Source organism: Populus alba, chromosome 19 (assembly GCF_005239225.2).
Source record: "Populus alba chromosome 19, ASM523922v2, whole genome shotgun sequence".
In the NCBI taxonomy this organism is placed as follows: domain Eukaryota; kingdom Viridiplantae; phylum Streptophyta; class Magnoliopsida; order Malpighiales; family Salicaceae; genus Populus; species Populus alba.
Window position 1 is genome coordinate 1388058 of NC_133302.1, and position 19007 is coordinate 1407064.

General features: G+C 38.2%; 1 protein-coding gene, 1 long non-coding RNA gene and 1 pseudogene across 2 annotated transcripts; 1 reads left to right on the plus strand and 2 right to left on the minus strand.

The window, feature by feature from the left end:
* Nucleotides 1-2443: 2443 nt before the first annotated feature.
* On the minus strand, nt 2444-8283 carry LOC118031210 (uncharacterized). The gene is made up of 10 exons (XM_035035553.1): nt 8106-8283; nt 7907-8037; nt 7197-7441; nt 6986-7127; nt 6878-6937; nt 6049-6766; nt 5795-5938; nt 4129-4818; nt 3716-3801; nt 2444-3124 (listed from the first exon to the last, which is right to left on the minus strand). Exons 1-10 carry the CDS (start codon nt 8281-8283, stop codon nt 2444-2446), a joined length of 3075 nt encoding a protein of 1024 aa, XP_034891444.1.
* Nucleotides 8284-13183: 4900 nt separating this feature from the next.
* On the minus strand, nt 13184-17798 carry LOC118031209 (uncharacterized; annotated as a pseudogene).
* Nucleotides 17799-17944: 146 nt separating this feature from the next.
* On the plus strand, nt 17945-18674 carry LOC140955173 (uncharacterized). The gene is made up of 2 exons (XR_012168931.1): nt 17945-18100; nt 18173-18674. It is a non-coding gene; the product is annotated as an uncharacterized lncRNA (long non-coding RNA).
* The last annotated feature ends 333 nt before the right edge of the window (nt 18675-19007 follow it).

The following is a 19007-nucleotide window of genomic DNA, read 5'->3' on the forward strand; positions in this document are numbered from 1 at the left end:
ATCAATGAAATAAGTGAAATCATAAATAATAAAAGACAAAGGACAAGAAGCATGTACATGACGCATATTGATGTTGTAACCTGGCACTTGTGGGAACAGGTAACTAGAAATATCCATTTGGTTTGTGAGAACCAAACACAGTGAGTTTAGAGAAGTAATGCAAATAATGGAGACTACCACCCAAAATATGAGCAGATAATAAGCCATACTAAGAAGTCTAAAGGGTCATGTTTGTGCCTCCATTCTAAATTCACTTGGGAATTTTGAAGTACTATGATTTCTTGACAGAAAATCTCAAATATTGACCTGGATGATAAAATAATAATCCAAGGGATGAGACTTTTAAAGCATGTACTACTATGCACTGGATTGTCTGAAAGAAAAGATCATATTTGACAGGCAAGCAGGTCAATACTTGGTGCAGTGAGGATCATCACCCTCACAATCCAGTTTGTTGTCGAGTCCAGTTTTAAGGTGTGTGGTTCATATTAAGGAAGTCAGCATCCTCGCAATTCTGGTTATAACAGTTCATTTCTGAGTTTGTGTAGTTTGATTCATCCATTCCAGTTCATACAAAACCTTTAATTCATCTTAATGGTGTCTCATATCAATTTGTATATAATAATATATGGAAGTCTGAACAAGTTTTGAACAAAACATCCCTTTCAATTTTAAAAACAGATTATCCCATTCTAAATCTTCGGTTATTATGATATGAATAATTAGTTAAATCCTACAAATCCTGATAATTAGCTAAACTCTATTGGCCTCTATTGGTTTGGACATATCCTTCAAACAAGATGTATAACCCATCAAGTATGAAAAAACAAATAAAACTTATGCATGGAAATGTTATCCGACCTCCTGTTAAAATTATTAACAAGAAGACGATTTACAGTTTTCATCTTACTGTCTGGCACAATTTCCTTATGCCAAACACATTCAGAAGCAAGTTGTGTTATGCTAGATGCATGGAAATCCCAGAGCTCGACCTCAGATGACAGTTCTTTGAATTGAGTAGAAACATTTGCTCAATTAAAAACTGAAAACAGGATAAAGGAACAACATACAGAGAAAGTAAAGAGTGAGAGCATAAATTAAAGGGTTATGTAAAAAAATGGCGATGTCATACCGAAGCTGCAGCACGAAGTAGTCATTGTTTGTTCAACAGCCACAAGAGCAAGAGTAGGTTCCATTGCTGATGTATGTGTAAGACAGAGATCAGGTTACTCAGAAGCTTGCTTCAAAGAAATATATGAAATAAATAAAAATATTTACCACATCAACTTAAAGGAAATCTATTTTTGCCAGTTTGACAAATGTTGTAGGAATTTTGAGACTCCAGTGGAATGATTCCGGGTAGATTCCAAGACTTCATAGCTCTGCAAGATATTTCTACAGAAAAATTAGCATACATAACCCAACATATCCTTTCAAGAACTATAGATTAAGCAACACATTACTTCAGCTAATCACCCACAAATCATTAATTTTTGCAGAAGTAAGAGTTGCAGTACATGCTTTCAAGGTGGAAAGAGGAATTGTTGTTGAAAGACCAGTCACATGTGACGCTGCTCTCAAACCCTTTGTTATCCAAGAAAAACTAGAACAGAGGAAAATGAGATACTCTGTTTCTTGGAGACCCAATTGGAGGAGTAACCCAAAAAAAACCTTTTCAAAATCTTGAAGACAGTGAATGATATAGGATATCATAGTTATTAATTAAGGCTAGTGAAAAACATTAAGAATTTGATTCAATATAGGATATCATAATTATTTCGGCCAAAGAATGATGAGTAATTAGATGCAAATCCAAACCTCAAGCATGATTTGTGTGAGGATTTGATCTTAAATTTTATAATCAAGTTAGATGGTTCTCCAATATTTAAAGATCATCATCAAGTAATTAAAAGCCATAAACTTTGAAGCCAATCAAATTCTCTTCAAGAATCCCATCTTTAAGAAGACAGGTCATCCAATTCCATATGAAGATAGTAGACAAGTTAAAACAATTTCCTACCAACAAAAAATAAAATAAACAGAGGAATCAATAAATAAGAGAAGGAAGTTTTTAAGGTTGGGATGATAACAGCAAAATGAGGAGTGTAAACGTAAAGGTCTAATAAGAGAAAACCTTCTTGTAGTTGAATTGGCTAAAATGTGTTGTTGCTCTCTAAATGCTTCACTTGTCTTCGTCTGGCTTCCTTACCTATGGGTCAAATCTAATTAATATAAAGAGATTGAGAGAGAGAAGGGGGGTGGTGGGGAGATTGATATTGAGAGAGAGAAAAGGAGGAAATTAAGCATAAGCTTACCCGTAATTCATTATTGGTATTAAGGGGCAATGTCGTCTCCTCACAAGCAAATTCTATAAAGGGCAGAGTATAAAACCAGTAAACACCAAAACTTAATTCGATATTATATTATATTAAGAGCAGAGTACTTACGCTAACTTTTGAAACTTTACAAAGGATCGAAGTACATCCTTAGCGTCAGGATGCTCCCACTTTACTCCCGACTCCCACCATTCTTCTGGATATGCATAGATATCTCTAAGAGAAGGGGGAGGAGATGGCTGGCCATTTTCAAGTAGCGGAAGACATATCGGCATCCTCTTCAGCTTCTCACAATTTTCCACGTGAATAATTTCGAGAGAATCGCAAATCAGTTTTGCATTACAAATGCTTTTCAGTTCTGGTAACCCTTTCAATACCAAAAATCTTAACTTTGGGAGTTTGAATTCGTTGTTACTGCTTTCTTCATCCATAACCTCTTCTTCATCAGATCTTGTTCCACCTATTATCTCCTCTATTTTCTCACTATCAAAAACTTTAATCTCTTCCAGGTTTCCTAGGTTTGATAGTAAAACAAGAGGGAACAACTTCTTCATACTTGCACATCCATAGCAATAAAACACTCCAAGACTAGAAAATATACCATTATAAGATGGCAATGATAGTGGAGTAGGGAATACCCAAGAAGATGAGACCAAGCTCTCCATGCTATTGCAATAGCTAATCCATATAATCTCTAGTTGCGTTGCATATGAGAAATCATCGCATAAACTTGTTGCATCTTCACATTTATAAATGGTCAGTTGTTGAGTGTCCTTTGGAAATATGACCTGAAAATCTCCATGCAAAATGCATTTTCTCGCTAATGACAGCATGGATTATCCTTGAAGAAACCAACACGCAGCCTGCCACCACCAACCCATACACAGACAATATTTCAGCATGTCCATTGATTTGAATATTATGGGTAATTGATTTAGTTGATTTTGGAAGATTTTATATAAAAATGATGATTTTGAGTTATGTTCTATTTAAATGATGAATTTGAGTTAGAGATTTTGGTGAATTAGTAGATAGCGACTGAACATTGCGTTTTTCCCTGTTTTTCATACTTAAATGTCATGGAAAACGTTCTGTTCTGTTTTCAGTATCTTTAAGAGAGAGAATATTGAACAGAGTAATTCTAGTTGGCAGGAAAGTGTTGAAGAGTTGGCGAATTCATAGACAATATTTCAAATCTTCAAAGAAAAATATAGTAAGTTAAGAGAATTGATTAATTAATTTGGTAGTCTATGAGCAAATACAAGAGTCATAGATGCTCGCATTAAATATGCTACTTCACCAAAGTGGACCTCATTGGAAGAAACTACCAGAAACAAAGTTCTCTTTTGTGGGGAATGGTTTATACTTTATACAGTTACAGCATCGGAATTTTTCAAGTTCGAGCTTTCAACGTTCGAGTAGAATATATAGAGACGGTTCCCAATACTATACAACGAATTGTCATCTGTGAAAATAATCTCAGAAAATTGAAGTTTTACAGTGTAATTCTCATTCACGAGGCAAAGTCCATAGTACGTGAGAGCGAGGGGAGAAAAACACGTGCTGTTGTGTACATATAGCAGACATGTTGGCTTCAGTATAAGCATCCGCCTCTGTCATCGTCCATGAAGCACCTCATGCATAGTTCTTTATCATCGTGGTAGGAATAATTAGGGTGAGTAAAAATATTAAAAAACTGATTAAATTGAGAAAATAAAAAAAAAATTGAAAAAATCAAACTGTAAAAAAAAATTGATTAAATTGATTAGAATTTTATACTTAAGATTCTTACAATTATCAATCCCAAGATATCGAAGAGAAGAAAGGTTGGCCAACCAATTTGGCAAAGCTTCCTCAAATCCCTCTCCCCTGAAATCACATATTTTCAATCTCTCAAGGGCAGTGAGGTGTTGCAGTTGATGCGGTACACTCTTCAGTTTATCCCATCCATATATCTCCAGTCTTTCAAGGGATCCACACAAGTTGAGGTGTTGAAATGAGTTTAAAACTCCTATAGGAAAAGCCTCCAGCTCCTCTGAGAAACCATCGATTGCCAATTCCTTCAGTTGGGTGAGGCCGCCTAAGCAATCATCGTCGGGGAAATTACTCAAACTCCGACACCCACTGATTTCTAAATAAACAAGAGAAGGCAATTGTCGTAAACCATGCCAATCAATACTGCTGATCTTATCACAACCTCTAATCTCTAATATTCGAAGGGAAGACAATTCTTGTAAATCACTGATATGGATAAGCTCCCTGCAATCCCATATGTACAATTCCTCTAGAGATGTGCAACATTGTAGTCCACTCGAAAGAGCTCCCAATTTCAAATTATACATCGACAATATCTTCAAAGAATATTTCAATTCTCGGAAATCACCAGGAATTGAGATCAACTCAGGGCAGCCATCTATATCCAATTTCACCAGAGCTGTGTAGTGTTGTACGCTTGGAATGGATGCCAGCTTTGGACAACCCTCTATGCTCAACAACTGAAGAGCATAGTTATTAAACCCGGACCGGCCCGGCGGGTTGACCCGGAACCCAGCCGACCCGGTAGCTGGACCGGTTCGGGTTTGTCAAAAGACCGGAGGGCACAATGACCCGGCAAAACCCGGGAGACCCGGCGGGTCGACCCATAACCCGGGCGACCCGGGCAAACCCGGACGAGACCCGGCATTTTGCAGATCTGGGTTTGGAGATCTTGAGGGTTGGCGTTGGGTTCCATTTCTTCCTTCTAGCCCTGACTATTAATGACTGTAACTTGAAGGAAATTGAAGGTTAACTGGGACGTTGAAAGGGATGTAAGACAACTTCCAAGCAAGATATGACTTTTGACAGCAATTGGAATGTGAAGGACTGTAATTGGAACAAGAGCCTCAGGGAAGGCAAAAAAGAATAGATTAGATATATATTCTTTTGACAGCTCCAATTGGACTATTGTTTTTCCTTTTGACAGCTCTGATTTGAAGAAGCAAACGAAGCTCTTCGCTCACCCATTTCCTCTTTGTTAGCAGGTCTTGGTCATCGAGGGGGGGGACCAAACTCACAGTTTCAGGAGAGAGAGAGACGCAACAGGAGCAAGGAGTGTGCTTCTAGGCTTCCAACAGATCGTGTTCATCCCTGCACAAAACAGATCATTCAAAAAAGAGAGACAACTTGGTTGCTTTGATGAAGTTAGAGAGGGTAAATAAACTTTGTGAGGAGATAGTGATCAGATGAGTCCCTTCCCTGTACAAAACAACCGACAACATGACTGGATCCCCACTTTACTGCCTCCCTTTTTCCATTTCTTATCTTTAACCTAACCTGACCCTTAAATAACCCGGGTTTATGGGTCAACCCGGGTTAACCCGGGTTGACCCATAAAACCCGGAACCCGGCCCTTTGGCCGGGTCAACTTCCGAACCAGGTTTAATAACTATGCTGAAGAGACGTGAAGCCATGAAATTCACCAGACAAATATCTCAGTTCCTCACATCCTGCAATTTCAAATTCTACAAGAGATGAAAGACCACATATCGGAATGCTTCTCAACTTTCCACACCACTCAATGCTCAACTTTTCAAGACAAGGAAATACTTGATCACCTTCTCCACCTGGTACCATCCATTCTTCAAGACCATCCATACCCAACAGCCTGAGTTCTTTTAGTGCTGGAAACAGTACTTTGCGCTACCACTGCTACTATAGAACTCATTGCCTATACATTTCACATTAGGCATTCCACTCATCTCTAGAATCTCAAGGCGAGAAAAACATCCAAGTATTGGGAGTTGTCTGCAGTTGCTGCAATCTTTCAATCTCAGCACCATCAGATTATTGAGCTGCAACATAGACATCCATGATGGGAACTTTTCACCCCAGTAACCCTCAATTGTTAAGCTTCTTATGTCTGGGTGAGGCTGTAGAGCATCCAGCACATCCTCGATGTTAGCACTGCTGTTACCTTCATCACTCCATTTAAACATCAATTTGTTCATTCTTTTTTCACGCAGTTTTGCCTTCTCGGCATCTTCTCTGTCTCTCACTCGCTCAAGACACCATATCTCCAATTCTCCTCTTAGCTCATTCAAACATCTCAGCTCTTCAATTTTATGATCTGGACCCACAACGAAGATTGGCAATGTTTGTAGACATGTTAAGAAGCTCACATCAGCTGGCACTAGGTTTTTATCATTAAAATGAAGGTGTCTCAAGCTGACTAAATTTCTCATTTTCCTGGGAAGCTTTTGAAGCTGAAAACAATCAGTGAATCTTAATGTTTCCAAATGATAGAGCTTTGTGATGGATTCTGGTAATGCTTTGATATTTGTATGTGAGACATCAAGATATCTCAAATGTCTCAGCTTGCAAATTGAATCTTGTAATTCTGTGATATTAGACCGTTGCAATTTGAGAGTTCTCAAGCTTTTGAATTTCCAAGACTGATTCAATACATCAACCATTGAGAAAACAGTACGCAACTTTCTCTAGCATCAACCGCTTTGAAATGTTGACTCAACATCCCCACAAGAATGAGATTGAGATGAAAGAACATGAGATGCACCATCAACAGCCGAACCCGCCTCTGGATTTAACGTTTCTGCTTTTGAGACCTGTAATGCAAGATCATGCACAAGATCATGCATCTTGCAACTTGTTACCATCCCATACTCATTCCTTTCAACATCTTGAAAAAGGGAATTTGCAAGCAAGTCATTGAAATACTTGTTGCCCATGCCTTCCATCCTCTGATTTGATGGCCCAGGAAAACCTTCACCCATCCAAAGTTGAATTAGCTCTTCCCTTTCAATTTCAAAATCTTTAGGAAAAATGGAACAGTATGCAAAACATTTTTTCAGTGATGGAGATGACAGGTGATCAAAACTGAATCTCAATATATCCAAAGCTTCATTTCCATCAGTGGAATGCCAAAATCTATTGCTTAGAATTGACTCCCACTCCTTTGTCTCCTTTTGGCGCAGTGTTCCTCCGCATTTCTTTGCAATCTCTTTTCCAATAGATTCCGAGTCTGCAGCTAATGGTGCTCCTCCACCCCCACTCACTTTTTGCTTGATAATTGGACCAACATCATCATCTGATATGTTTTCTGGCTCGAGCTTGAATCCCAGGAGAAGTCTCCATCATGCTTGCTACTTCCTTAATGCGGGTTGTAACAACAACCAGCATTCCATTTTTGCTTTAATTTTTTAACAACCCATCCTTCAAACCATTCCATTTATTACGATTACGATTCCACACATCATCGAGAACAAGAAGAATGTTTTATTTTCCATCTGTTTCTTGAGGTTTTGAAGAATTGCATCAATATTCTCCAACGCCCCCGTAGTTTTATCTATCGTTTGCAACATTTCTCGTAAAATCTTCACTTCATCAAATGATTTGAAACACAAACCCATATTGTTTCATCAAAAAGCTTTCTTCCTTGACTTTCTTTATAAACATTCTTTGCTATAGTAGTCTTTCCGAGGCCAGCCATCCCCACTATAGGAACAACCGAAAGGACATGTTGGGATTCGGTCAGCCATTCACAACTTTAGAGACATACCCTCCCTTCCTACTACCTGCTGAGATGTCAGCTGAGCTGTCAAGAAAGGAATCTGTCTGCCGGGGTGGATCTCGCCTAACTTGAGGGCGATTTGCCAATCCAAGATCACGCCAAGTTTCAGGATTTCATCTAAGGCTTCCATGGATCCTCTTGACTTTATGACCCATTTTCCAACGGAATACAATAGGGTTGTGGAGTGAAACAAAATCACATACCTTTTCCCTTCTGTTCATAATCAAACTCGTCCAGAACATCTTCAGCATCATGAGCTACATCTTGAAGCTTATCCAGCCAACGCTTCACACCATCTTCTGTCTCTGGCCTTGTTGCTGCATCTCGCAACACAGCTTGAATCATGGTCAAAGAATCTACGAGGTTTTGCAGGCTGTCCATTCATAGTCCCCAAGCAAGTCCGATTCCCTTCAGCAGCTATGGAAATCATTTCCTTCGCAAAGACTCCTCCACGGAAAACGTAAGAAGAAGCTCTGCTGCCATATATTGTCTTGTTTTTGTTGGGGAAATTCAATAGAAGAAATATTGAGCACGGGAAAGAGAAGTATGCTGTGAAATATTAAAGAGAAAATGAAGTGTGTTTTGGAATGGTGATCAGATACATTCAACTTTAAAACAGAGGGCAGTTGGCATTAATTGATTGATTGCAGGTGGTAGCATTCTTCCACGAACCACTACTGTCAAATTTTGCAATGTCAACCGCTAAGAAAATGACCTTTCCTTCCTCATCTTGTGTCTCCAAGTCCATCCAAGCCTGTTGGACAACTTTAAAGCAGAGGGTCCCTCCCTCTCCCTATATTGTTTTTGAATTCCCCCTCCAAAATGTTTCTTCATTTCATCTTCTGATTTTCTAATCAATGTGATGAGATTGCTCACCAGATTTGTCATACATCAATCACTTCTTCAAGGCTCTCATTTTATATTAGTGAAATGGCAAAACAATTACCAGTGAACAACGTAATCTTCCCTAGCAACTCATTGTATCCATGAAAAGGATACTGTGAAATGAATTGTGTTTTGGACTGATGAGATACATTGAACATTAAGCAGAGAAAGTTGGCAGCATCTTCCACGAAACACTGCTGTAAATTCTCCATGGCATGTTGTTGGTGTTGTTTTTACAATATTTTTTATATTTAAAATTTATTTTAGATATTTACACATTAAATAATATAAAAAACATTAAAAAATTAATCTAAAAAAAAAAAATTGTAGATCGGGATAATTTAAAATTTATTTTCGATATTTATACATCAAAATTCGTTGATGTTTTGATGCTCGTTAAGTGTTGAATAGTGTTTCATTTTCACTTGTTTGATAGTGCAGTATTATTGCCACCGTAATATTTAAGATTTTCACATTCTAAGTTAAATCTTTTTCATCTATTTTGCTCAAGTCAACACATTATTTTTGCACGGCGTAAGAAACATAAAATTGAGATAATTAAATATTAAAAAAAATAAAAATAAAGATATGAAAACTAACCTCCAATAAATCAATGTATAAAGATGAATGAGAAAAAAATCAATTTAAAAAATAAGCATAAAATATAGATTAGATTCAACAAAATAGTGAGATATATTTTTTAAAAAAATAAATAAAAAAAAGCTTATGGACCAAACCACATAGAAGACAAACTTTAAAAAATAAAAAAGCAAAATATAAATCAACAAAATAATGAGCGATGAATTTGATAAAAAAAATGTAATATAAAGGCTTCAAAACAAATAATAATAATAAGAAGAATAATAACTAAATTTGATATTTGAAATCAATGCTAAAAAATTAAATTGAAAACAAAATTTAATTAGAAAAATAAATTAAAAAATAGTAATTAAAAAAATAATAGGTGTAAAATTAAAGAAAAGCTTTAAAAATAAAATAAATATATACAATTAAAAAATTGAAAATAAATTAAATATAAAAACCAAAAATAAAAGTACAATTTTACATTTTATAAGGAGAAGAGAGACAAAACAAGGAGTGGAAGATAAAAAAGATGTGGTGAAGGTCAAACCACAACATATGTCACAGCATGCGTAAACACCATTGAGAAGATGATGGAGTCCTCTTTGAAATGCCATTAAAGTTATTTTACATGATATAAAAATAAAATATTAAATTTAGATTGTAAAAAATAAATAGTACAATTATAAAATTATATTTGTTTGTAAATATCCATGTGTTCAATAATTTAATAATCAATTTAAATCAACCATATAATTAATTTAAAAAACCCATCCATGAAAAATAAACCTTGTCTGTAGAAGCTAAAAAAGCTCCAACTTGTACTTTCTCATAGCAGACCTTGAATATGGTCATGATACAATTCCGTTAAGTTAGGTATCATAAAGCTTAAAATGCCAAATGGATCAGTGACGGTGGGTATACATGTAAGACGTTATCGGTATCTAAGAGAGATAATAATGCTTGTTTTTTAAAATAATTTTTATTTAAAAATATATTAAAAAAATATTTTTATTTTATTTTTAAAAAATATTTTTAATATTAATATATCAGATTTAAAAATATAAAAAAAAATTAATTTTTTTTTCAAATTTTACAAAATAATAATTGCACAGCCTTGCAAACACAACCTTAAAACAGACATCCAGCAACAAACTGCCAATTATCTTTACCTATACTCCAAAAATCATTAATATTATTTTCAAAACTCTTACTTTGGACCCCACCTAGACCAAGATGCATTGCATCCTCACCGTCCATCAGATCTAAATATCTATGTACGCACTGCAGCAATGTATTTGTTTTTATTAAATTCGTAAAAACGGTTTCAAACTCGTGATTTCACTTTATTTTACCTGATTTTAACATAATTTTATATTTTTTCGAGTTTTTAAAGTAATTTTATATATTCGAAATATGTATTGGCTCATAATATAATTTTAATGAATCAACTCGTAATAATACAATTAAAGGTTTAAAAAGTTGTTTAACTGTTCATTTTGAAGGCGCAAAGACAGCTTAAGTATTTTGTTCCCCAGTCAATAAACAATGACGAATTTGTCAAATAAAAGAAGACAAAATTACTCCAGAGCAGCTTAAGTATTTTTGCTAGGAGGATAAAAAATAATTACAGTATTATGATGAACATTACAATGTGTCCCAGTGCTACAAGAATTTACAATGGCAATCAGTTTTTTTTTTCTAATATTAATTTATTGCTCCGTATATTCAATAAAAAACTTTTCACATTCTAGTTTTTCGGGTTTGCGGCCGGGTTTTGACCGGGTCCCTGGTCGACGAGTCTGGCCAGGCCAATTTCCAAGCAGGTTTTGGCCTCCATCCAGACGGTCCCATGCCGGGTCGGTAGGTTCCGGATCGACCCACCAGACCAGTCTGGATTTTAAAACTATGCTTTACAAGAGTTTCACATGAATGCTTACGAATGAAAACTTCATAAAGGGACGGATGACATCGCATGCTCCACTATCTTGCATTTGATGTTGTACCCTCTAAATAAATGTCTTCCAGGTCAAACCTATTAATATAATAAACACATCAGTCGTTAAGTTAGACACTAGCTTAAGCTTAATCCAATAAAACAACAATGCTTACTCTTAATTTAAATATTATATTAAGGGCACTATTGTCAATATCATGCTCTGATGAATACTTCAACAAAGGGACGAAGGACATCTTAGCGGTTAGGATGCTCCCACTCCACTACTGACTCCCACATTACTTCTGGTATACCTTGATGTATTCAGCAACGAAAAGCACAAATTGGCATCCTTTTCAGCTTCTCACAATTCCATACTTCAATTGTTCGGAGAGAATCGCAAATCAGTTTGCACTACAATGCTTCTGAGTTTCTGGTAAACCAATCAATCCTAGATCCCTTAATTTTGTGAGTTTGAGATTGGTGATGCTACAGCTGTTGCTTTCTTCACCTTACCCTTTTTTATCTGATTTTGTTCCACTTATTAATCTCCTCTATAACTTCTCGCATTTCTTACTTCAATTATTCGATAGAATCGCAAATCAATTTTGCACTACAAATTGCTTTTCAGTTCTGGTTAATCCTCTCAATTCCCATATTTACTTAACTTTTGGGAATTTGAATTCGATTATGCCGGTGCTGGTTCTTCACCCATAAACCCCCTCTTCATCTGGTCTTGTTCCCACACCTATTATTCTCCTCCATCTTCTCACAACTCACTATAATCTCTTCTAATTTTACAAGGTTTTGGAAGCAGGACAAGAGGGAAACAACTTTTCTTCATCCTACTACATCCCAAAGCAAGAGAAACTTCTTAAAGACCAGAAAATTACCGTTGTAAGATGGAGATATGTTAGTGGAGCAGAGCGGAACCAAGAAGATGAAACCAAGCTTCTCCATGCTATTGCAACGCTACTACAATCTTGATAGCCTCCAGTTCAGTTTGCATTCTTTTTATTAGAGATAAAAAAAATCGCATTAAACTTGTTGCATCATCATAACCATCAATGTCCAATCGTTGAATTGTCCTTTTGGAAACATGACCTGAAAACCTCCATCTCTGTCGATACTTCAAAGTTACCCCAAACAATTGTTTTTCTTTTCTGGAAACATCATAATCATAATAATAATCATAATCATAATTATCCAGTGGTCCTGCAAAAATTTTGTATGTGCCTTAGTGATTTTGGTTTTCATCCGAGATTTGAGATACTCCACGCTAGTCTGAGTAACCTTCAAAATAGCATTCCAAACATTCCAACTTCCTCAAGCATGCCACTTCCTTACCTTTAACTGTTAATCGGAACATATTCTGCTTTTTCTATTATTATTTTCTAGGAATCCACTTCCCAATACAATAAAGACTTGAAGGTGAGAGAGCTTAGGTAACAACCCACTAGGAAACTTCCTTTTTCCCAACATCCCATCATTCTAAGATACCTCAGGTTGCATAGAACATTCCATGCCTTGAGGCATCTTTTTTCAAGTGCCCAAGTACAAGAGAGATTCTAACTCTCTTCAGTGTCCAGAGCTTTTTTCTAATGATGGTAATTGCCTTAACATATGAAAATCAATGAGCACTAATGCAGTGAGACTCACCAATTCAGAGACAGAATCAGGTAGTTTTGTAATTACCTGTATAATGACAGATCAAGAACCTTGAGTCCATGCAACTGCTCAAAAAACTGAATCTGCACAATAAATTGCAAAAAACTCTGAGTTTTTTAACATAGCAATAGCAGTTTGAAAGACTGGGACACCTCGGTGAATGGCTACAAGGAATTTCTTTAATTTGGTTTTCGGCAATCATTGAAACTTTTAGTAAGATTCTTTGTGCCACTCCTCTGCATCCGGCAATTCTCTTAACTGTACACCTGCTTTAACCATGACTTGAGAGTTCTCTTGTAGTATTTGGATGGCCATGTCCTAATCAAAGTCATGCATCTTGATAATCCATTTCCCAGTACTTTTACTTTTTCATTTTACTTTCCAATAGGCAGACTCTTTCGAGTTTATTCAACATCGAGTGGCCTTTGTCAAATTCTGCCTCCCTACTTTCCAGCCCTTTTTATCACTCCCTCGTCATCAAATAAGCTATCAAATCCTCTCTACGGATCATGAAGTCTTCCGGGAATAATGCACAATACAAGAAGCATTGTTGCAGTTCTTGACTCCTTTAAGTGCATAAAACTAAATCTCAGTACGTGGAATACCTCAGGCTCCATATCATCTTTCCTTATTCTTGATTGTTTCAGGTCCTCTAAAGCATTCCTCCACTCACATCTGTCATCCACTATTCCCCTCATGGTTCCGGCCATTGTTATAATTCCAAAGAGGCAAACCAGCACATTCACTTGCAATAGATCTTGCAATTTCTTCCACTTCTGGAGGAATACATCAAGTACCTTCATGAACAGAGCCCAAGCTTCTTCCATTGAAAGAGGCTCCACTTTGATTGTCTTCTGGCAGAACATCCGCTGACAAATCTCCAAATGATCGAGTTGTTAAGAATTAGTTTGCATTCCCTTCACTTTGATAGGAATTCCCACCTTATTATAATCAAAACAGTCCCACAAATCATCTAAGATGAGAACCCACCGCTGTTTCTCAATTAATGCTTTTGACAGATTTGCAGCCCTTTTCCTCTCGTTGTCTTCATTTGAAAAGATCTAAATGAAAGTATTTTGCAATAAGATTCTGCAATTTATAAACACTGGAATCCTGCGATACCGTGATCCAGTGAACATGAGGATAAGTGCCACGTTCTTGTAGAAGCTGATTGTAGATATGTGTGAGGCAATGTTGTTTTGCCCACCCCCCATCCGTAAATGCCAATTCTTAACGAGGCTTCAATATCATTCATTATCCACGACCGGATAGCATTCTTATTATTTTCAAACTCTCCACCTATTAGTTCTTCAGTTAGAAACACATCTCGTCCCGCTCGCATCGCCAATAGGTTGAAGACCTTCACGAAGAGCTAATCTCTCACAAACAGGCTGCAAATGTTCTCTAATCATATTCTCCACATCAATCATCATGACATCATTGTTGACTGAGGAAGAAGATGGTTGATCATAATGCCTTTCAAGGCCAAAACACAGTGGATCTGTTGGTTGGGACAAATCTCCTCTAGGCTCATCTTCATTAACTGTAAGCCTCTCAGGAGAGCCACCTCTCACAGGAAGCTGGCTCGATTCCATGATCGTGCCCTCAATCCTATAATATAATCTTCCACGGACAAAGGTAAGTTCTCCTGAGCATTTCTTTCACACTCTTGCTCCACTTGTTCACCAGGGATCAGGTCTCTAGGAAAACTAGAAACCCTATCAAGCGGAAAATTTCCAACCATGTTCACTAGTGGAGGACACAGTTGATCTTCTTGAGGCTCATCGTGATTAACAAGTGGCCTCTCATGAGAACTACCTCTTACAACAGGCTGCCCAGTTACTCTCTCCAGATGTTGCCCTTGTGGTGCCACATTGTCTACTTCAAAACGGTAAAAGTTGATGGTGGTGAGATTCCAATGGGTGGTCTTGTGGTAACTGGATATAGGTCACCTGTGCTGTTATATCTCTGTAAAGGCATCCCCATTTGAAAATCCTTCACAGAAAAACTGAAAGGATCAAATTCAACAGAAGCATCATTGTCAATGGTAAATTTTCTCACAGAGACAAGATTTTTAATCAATTTTGGGGCATGTAAGACATTATTCAAAGAGAAAGAAGGGTTGGGGTTAGGTAGTAATGCGTTTCCACAACCCAATAATTGGTAATAGTATGACCACTACAACAGTAATATTATGATTGTTGCTCATATTGAAATAAGACGTAAGATTACCTCCGTTTGCGGTCATGTGAGATGTGGCTCCGGTGTCCATGTACCATTGATTGTCAGGAGGAGTAATTGACATTGTATGCATAGCTGCTTGAATGTCGATTGGAGCATAAGATGATTGGGCCTGCGGTGTAGAGGTTGCCATGTGGGCCTATTGTGGCCTGGGCCCAAGAAGGTCTGTCTGACGTTGAGAGCTGGGCTGGTGAGACAAGTGGTTTGCCGTTGGGGTATGGGCATGGGGCGTAGCCAAGGTTGCCACGACCCAACCCAAGGAGGAAAAGACCATTGTTGCTGCTGTGAGGACATTAGTTGCCAGGGTGTAGTGTACTGTTGCTGGTGCAACTGGCCTCCACGGCCACCACCCCTTCCTCTGCCTTTGCTACTACGAGCACCACTGCCACCTCCTCTGCTATTACGGGTGGTGGAGCTTCAGTTGGAAGTGTGATTGGGGCGGTGGTGGAATGGATTTCCAGCCGTATGGCCACTAGAATGGGCGACTGGAGAGACAAAGAAGGCAGAGATGGAAGAGGTCTGGGCAGCCTTTTTCGTCCTTGCTGTCTCCTCCAAAACCAGCATAGACCGTGCTTTGTAAAAGGGGGGAAGAGAATCACCATGATGAATCTGGGAACCAATACTAGCATAGGCATCAGTTAAACCCGAAACAAGTTGAAGAACCAATCTTTCATTTGTTACAGGAGATCCAACATTTGACAGCTGATCCGAGAGGGACTTAAGATGTTGATAGTAGGATGAGGCATCTGCAAAATGCTCCATTTGAACCTTTGAAAATTCTTGTTCCAGATAAAGAGCCCTAGAGTTTTTATTGTCCGAGAAAATGTCTCTCAATCTGTTCCATGCAAGTGCAGCGGTGGAGTCACGTTCAAGGATGGTGTTGAGAAGATCTTCAGAGATAGTGCCGTAAATCCATTGTAGAACAATGGCATCAACACGGGACCAAAGGTCAGGGTCCGTGTCTTGAAGAGATGTGTCCTGCTTCATCTCTGCTGCTGAGGGAGGAATGATATGATCAAGAACTTGATAAGCCCTAGCATGGATTTTAAATAGCTCCGACCACGTAATGTATTGATCCTTTTCAATGTCTAAGGTGACTTTGATGAAGGTGTTGATGTTGGATACTGCAAGAGCAGGATGAGAGGGATGAGGTCTGGGAGGTTGTCTGGGAGGAGGAGAAGAGGGGGAGTTTGCTTGGTCGGATGTGGTCTCTGTCATGGTGTTTTTGGTGAGGCAGTTTTGAGATGGAAAATGGAATGTTGGGACTCTGCTGAGAGGGAGATAAGGAAGGCTGCCTCTGGTTGCTGAAGGATGAGCGACCGAAGGGGGAGCAGGGGAGGATCTGAAATGGCGTGGGGGAAAAAGGAAAAAAAAATCAGGTTGTTTGTGTTATTGCAAGATTGAGGACTGCGGTGAACTGAGGAAATATTTTTTTTTTTTTCCGCAGAAAAACAGGTCACTTCAAGAGAGTGATCATGGCAAGCCACGAAAGCAGACCAGGAGGCCGGGGGGAAGGAAATGCAGAACACTAGCCAATAAAGATGCAGAACACTACCAGAGCAAAGGTTAACACATGGCCATCATTCTCATGAGACTAGCCAAACAAAGAGAGGAAATGCGGAGAGAAAAAGACACCAGAAAAGGAGCTGGAGGTTGGAGATATGACTAGTATGGTGTGCTGGGTGGTGGAGAGGGATAGAGTCGATAGACAGGGAGGAAACCTTTGTCAAGTTCACTCAATCATTCATGGCCTAAGTTCATGGAATTGAAAGAGATGTATAAGAAAAATTAAAGAAGAGAAGAGAGAAAAAGAGTGTGGCTTGGCCTGGCTTGCTTTGGGGGGGGGGGCTGTGTGCAGAGAAGAAAAATTCCTTTGGTGGGTGGCGGTGGCTGAGTGTGAAGGGATGGATTTAGGATTGCTCTGATACCATGATGGAAATTGGAATGTTTTGCCCGCTGTCATTCATTTGACAGCTAATATATATACACGACAGTGGAGAGTGGAGGTGGCCCATAATACATTTATTTACATATTCTAATACCACATTGTCGACTTCAACATGTAAGCTAGCAGGTAATGGATCTCCTGGAGTCTCATTTGTGTTGCCTGTAAGCCCTCCAGAAGAGCTAGCTCCTGCACCCGGCTGCGCTACTCCTCCAGTCCCATTCTCTATATCATCCTCCATTAACCATCTACTGAACTCTTCCACACTTCTTCCAAGTGGGTGACCCATTCTATCCGCTGCTTGTGTCGTTCCTGCATCTCCTGCCAAATTGTCGGCTTCATTGTTTTGTTCTTGTGGAGTGGTTGAAATGGCATTATCATTAAAATTGCTTGAACTTGCTATGCCTTTATGTCTTTTGTTGCCACCATGCACAGCTTGAAAAGCTGCTTCTTGAACGTCTTCAGGCACTTGTCTACAAATTGCAACACCACGCCCTTGGACTCCTGACAAATGCCATTTGATCCTCGTAACGGAAGTAGCAGCAGCAAATTTATAGCCACAAAATTTACAGTTGAAACGACCATCATCCAGCTTCTCAACACGATCCCAAAATGGATCATTCGGTCTAGCCATTTCACCGCTTCTTCTTTGGCCCTTCAAACATCAAATAAAAAATTGTCAAAAGTAACGCATAAAAAATGGATGTTGAATTAATTGGAAAATAAGAACTCAATCTTGAAATGAAAATTTAGAGGAAATCATTATTTTTTAAATAAGTCTGTGGCACTGATGCACCCTTCCTTTTCATAAACTGTAGTAATGAGTCGGTCACTTATCCTCTTTGTTCTCTCTACAGCATTGTAGCAACTGTGCGGATGCGGACCTCCCCAGTGTGATGACTTGTGCCAATTATCTGAAGTTGCCACCTTACTCGTCAAAAGTAACATTTATTTCCTCTCTATCTTCTGTGGACTATGAATATACAAGTTTTTTTATGCTTATATTTTTGCAGGACAAGATAAAAGAGAAACTTCTGTATGCCATAACAGAGGGTCAAGGATCATTCCACCTCTCGTAGCCATCACGTGTACATAAATTTAGAATTTGTAACTATTAGACTAGGTACTTTTGCATATAGGTAAAAGAATGAGTGCTGATAGATGGTGGTGGGTATAATGGGTTTTACAGGAATTGGAGAGGAAGCTCCTCTATTTGCAGGCTACATTTGGTGGGATGTGTACATAAATGGAAACCCGGTAGTTGATTTACTCAAGGTTCCGGAAGCTGTACAGAGAGGAGGAAATGATTTCTGTTAGATGGGCTGCCCCGTGTGCTAACACTTCATATGCACAAATCACTGTATCTTAGATTTAGGTAACTCTTCCTTCTGGTGCACTGAACAGTTTTATAGCTATCTCTTGCCCATTGAAGAATTGTGTTTTGAGATAGTTAACCTGTGTATAAATGCCTAACTTTATTAAAATGTCGAGATTGCAAAAGCATGTGTGGTTTTCTGCCTGATTCTTTCATTCAATATTTCCTTATCAGCCTGCACTTTTATCTCTTACCTGTTAGATGTTTGCAGTCGATGGATTGGCGTTTTGATGGTCTCGGATCTATGAGTAAAGGGAAGAAATGGTTTTAAGAATGTAGGGAGGAAAATGGCAAGGACTGCTGCTTGAGCTCGTGATTAAGCGAGCAATTACCACCACCTTCCTTTTTCTAATAATTATAACAACTATTGAATAATTTAAATAATTGTCAGAAAAGCAATCTAAGATAAAAATTTGGAAGAAACTCGGCTTTTTTTGAAGATAAGCAGTTGAAGTTGAAAGCAAAATGAACAA

Excerpts from the sequence above, each read along its gene's own strand:
- LOC118031210 (XM_035035553.1), bottom strand. The coding sequence starts at position 8,283 with ATGGACAGCCTGCAAAACCTCGTAGATTCTTTGACCATGATTCAAGCT. Across the intron at positions 8,038-8,105 it reads TTATGAACAGAAGGGAAAAG|GATCCATGGAAGCCTTAGAT; the intron begins GTATGTGATTTT and ends TAAAGTCAAGAG. Across the intron at positions 7,442-7,906 it reads CTCAGCTGACATCTCAGCAG|CTCGAGCCAGAAAACATATC; the intron begins GTAGTAGGAAGG and ends CTGGGATTCAAG.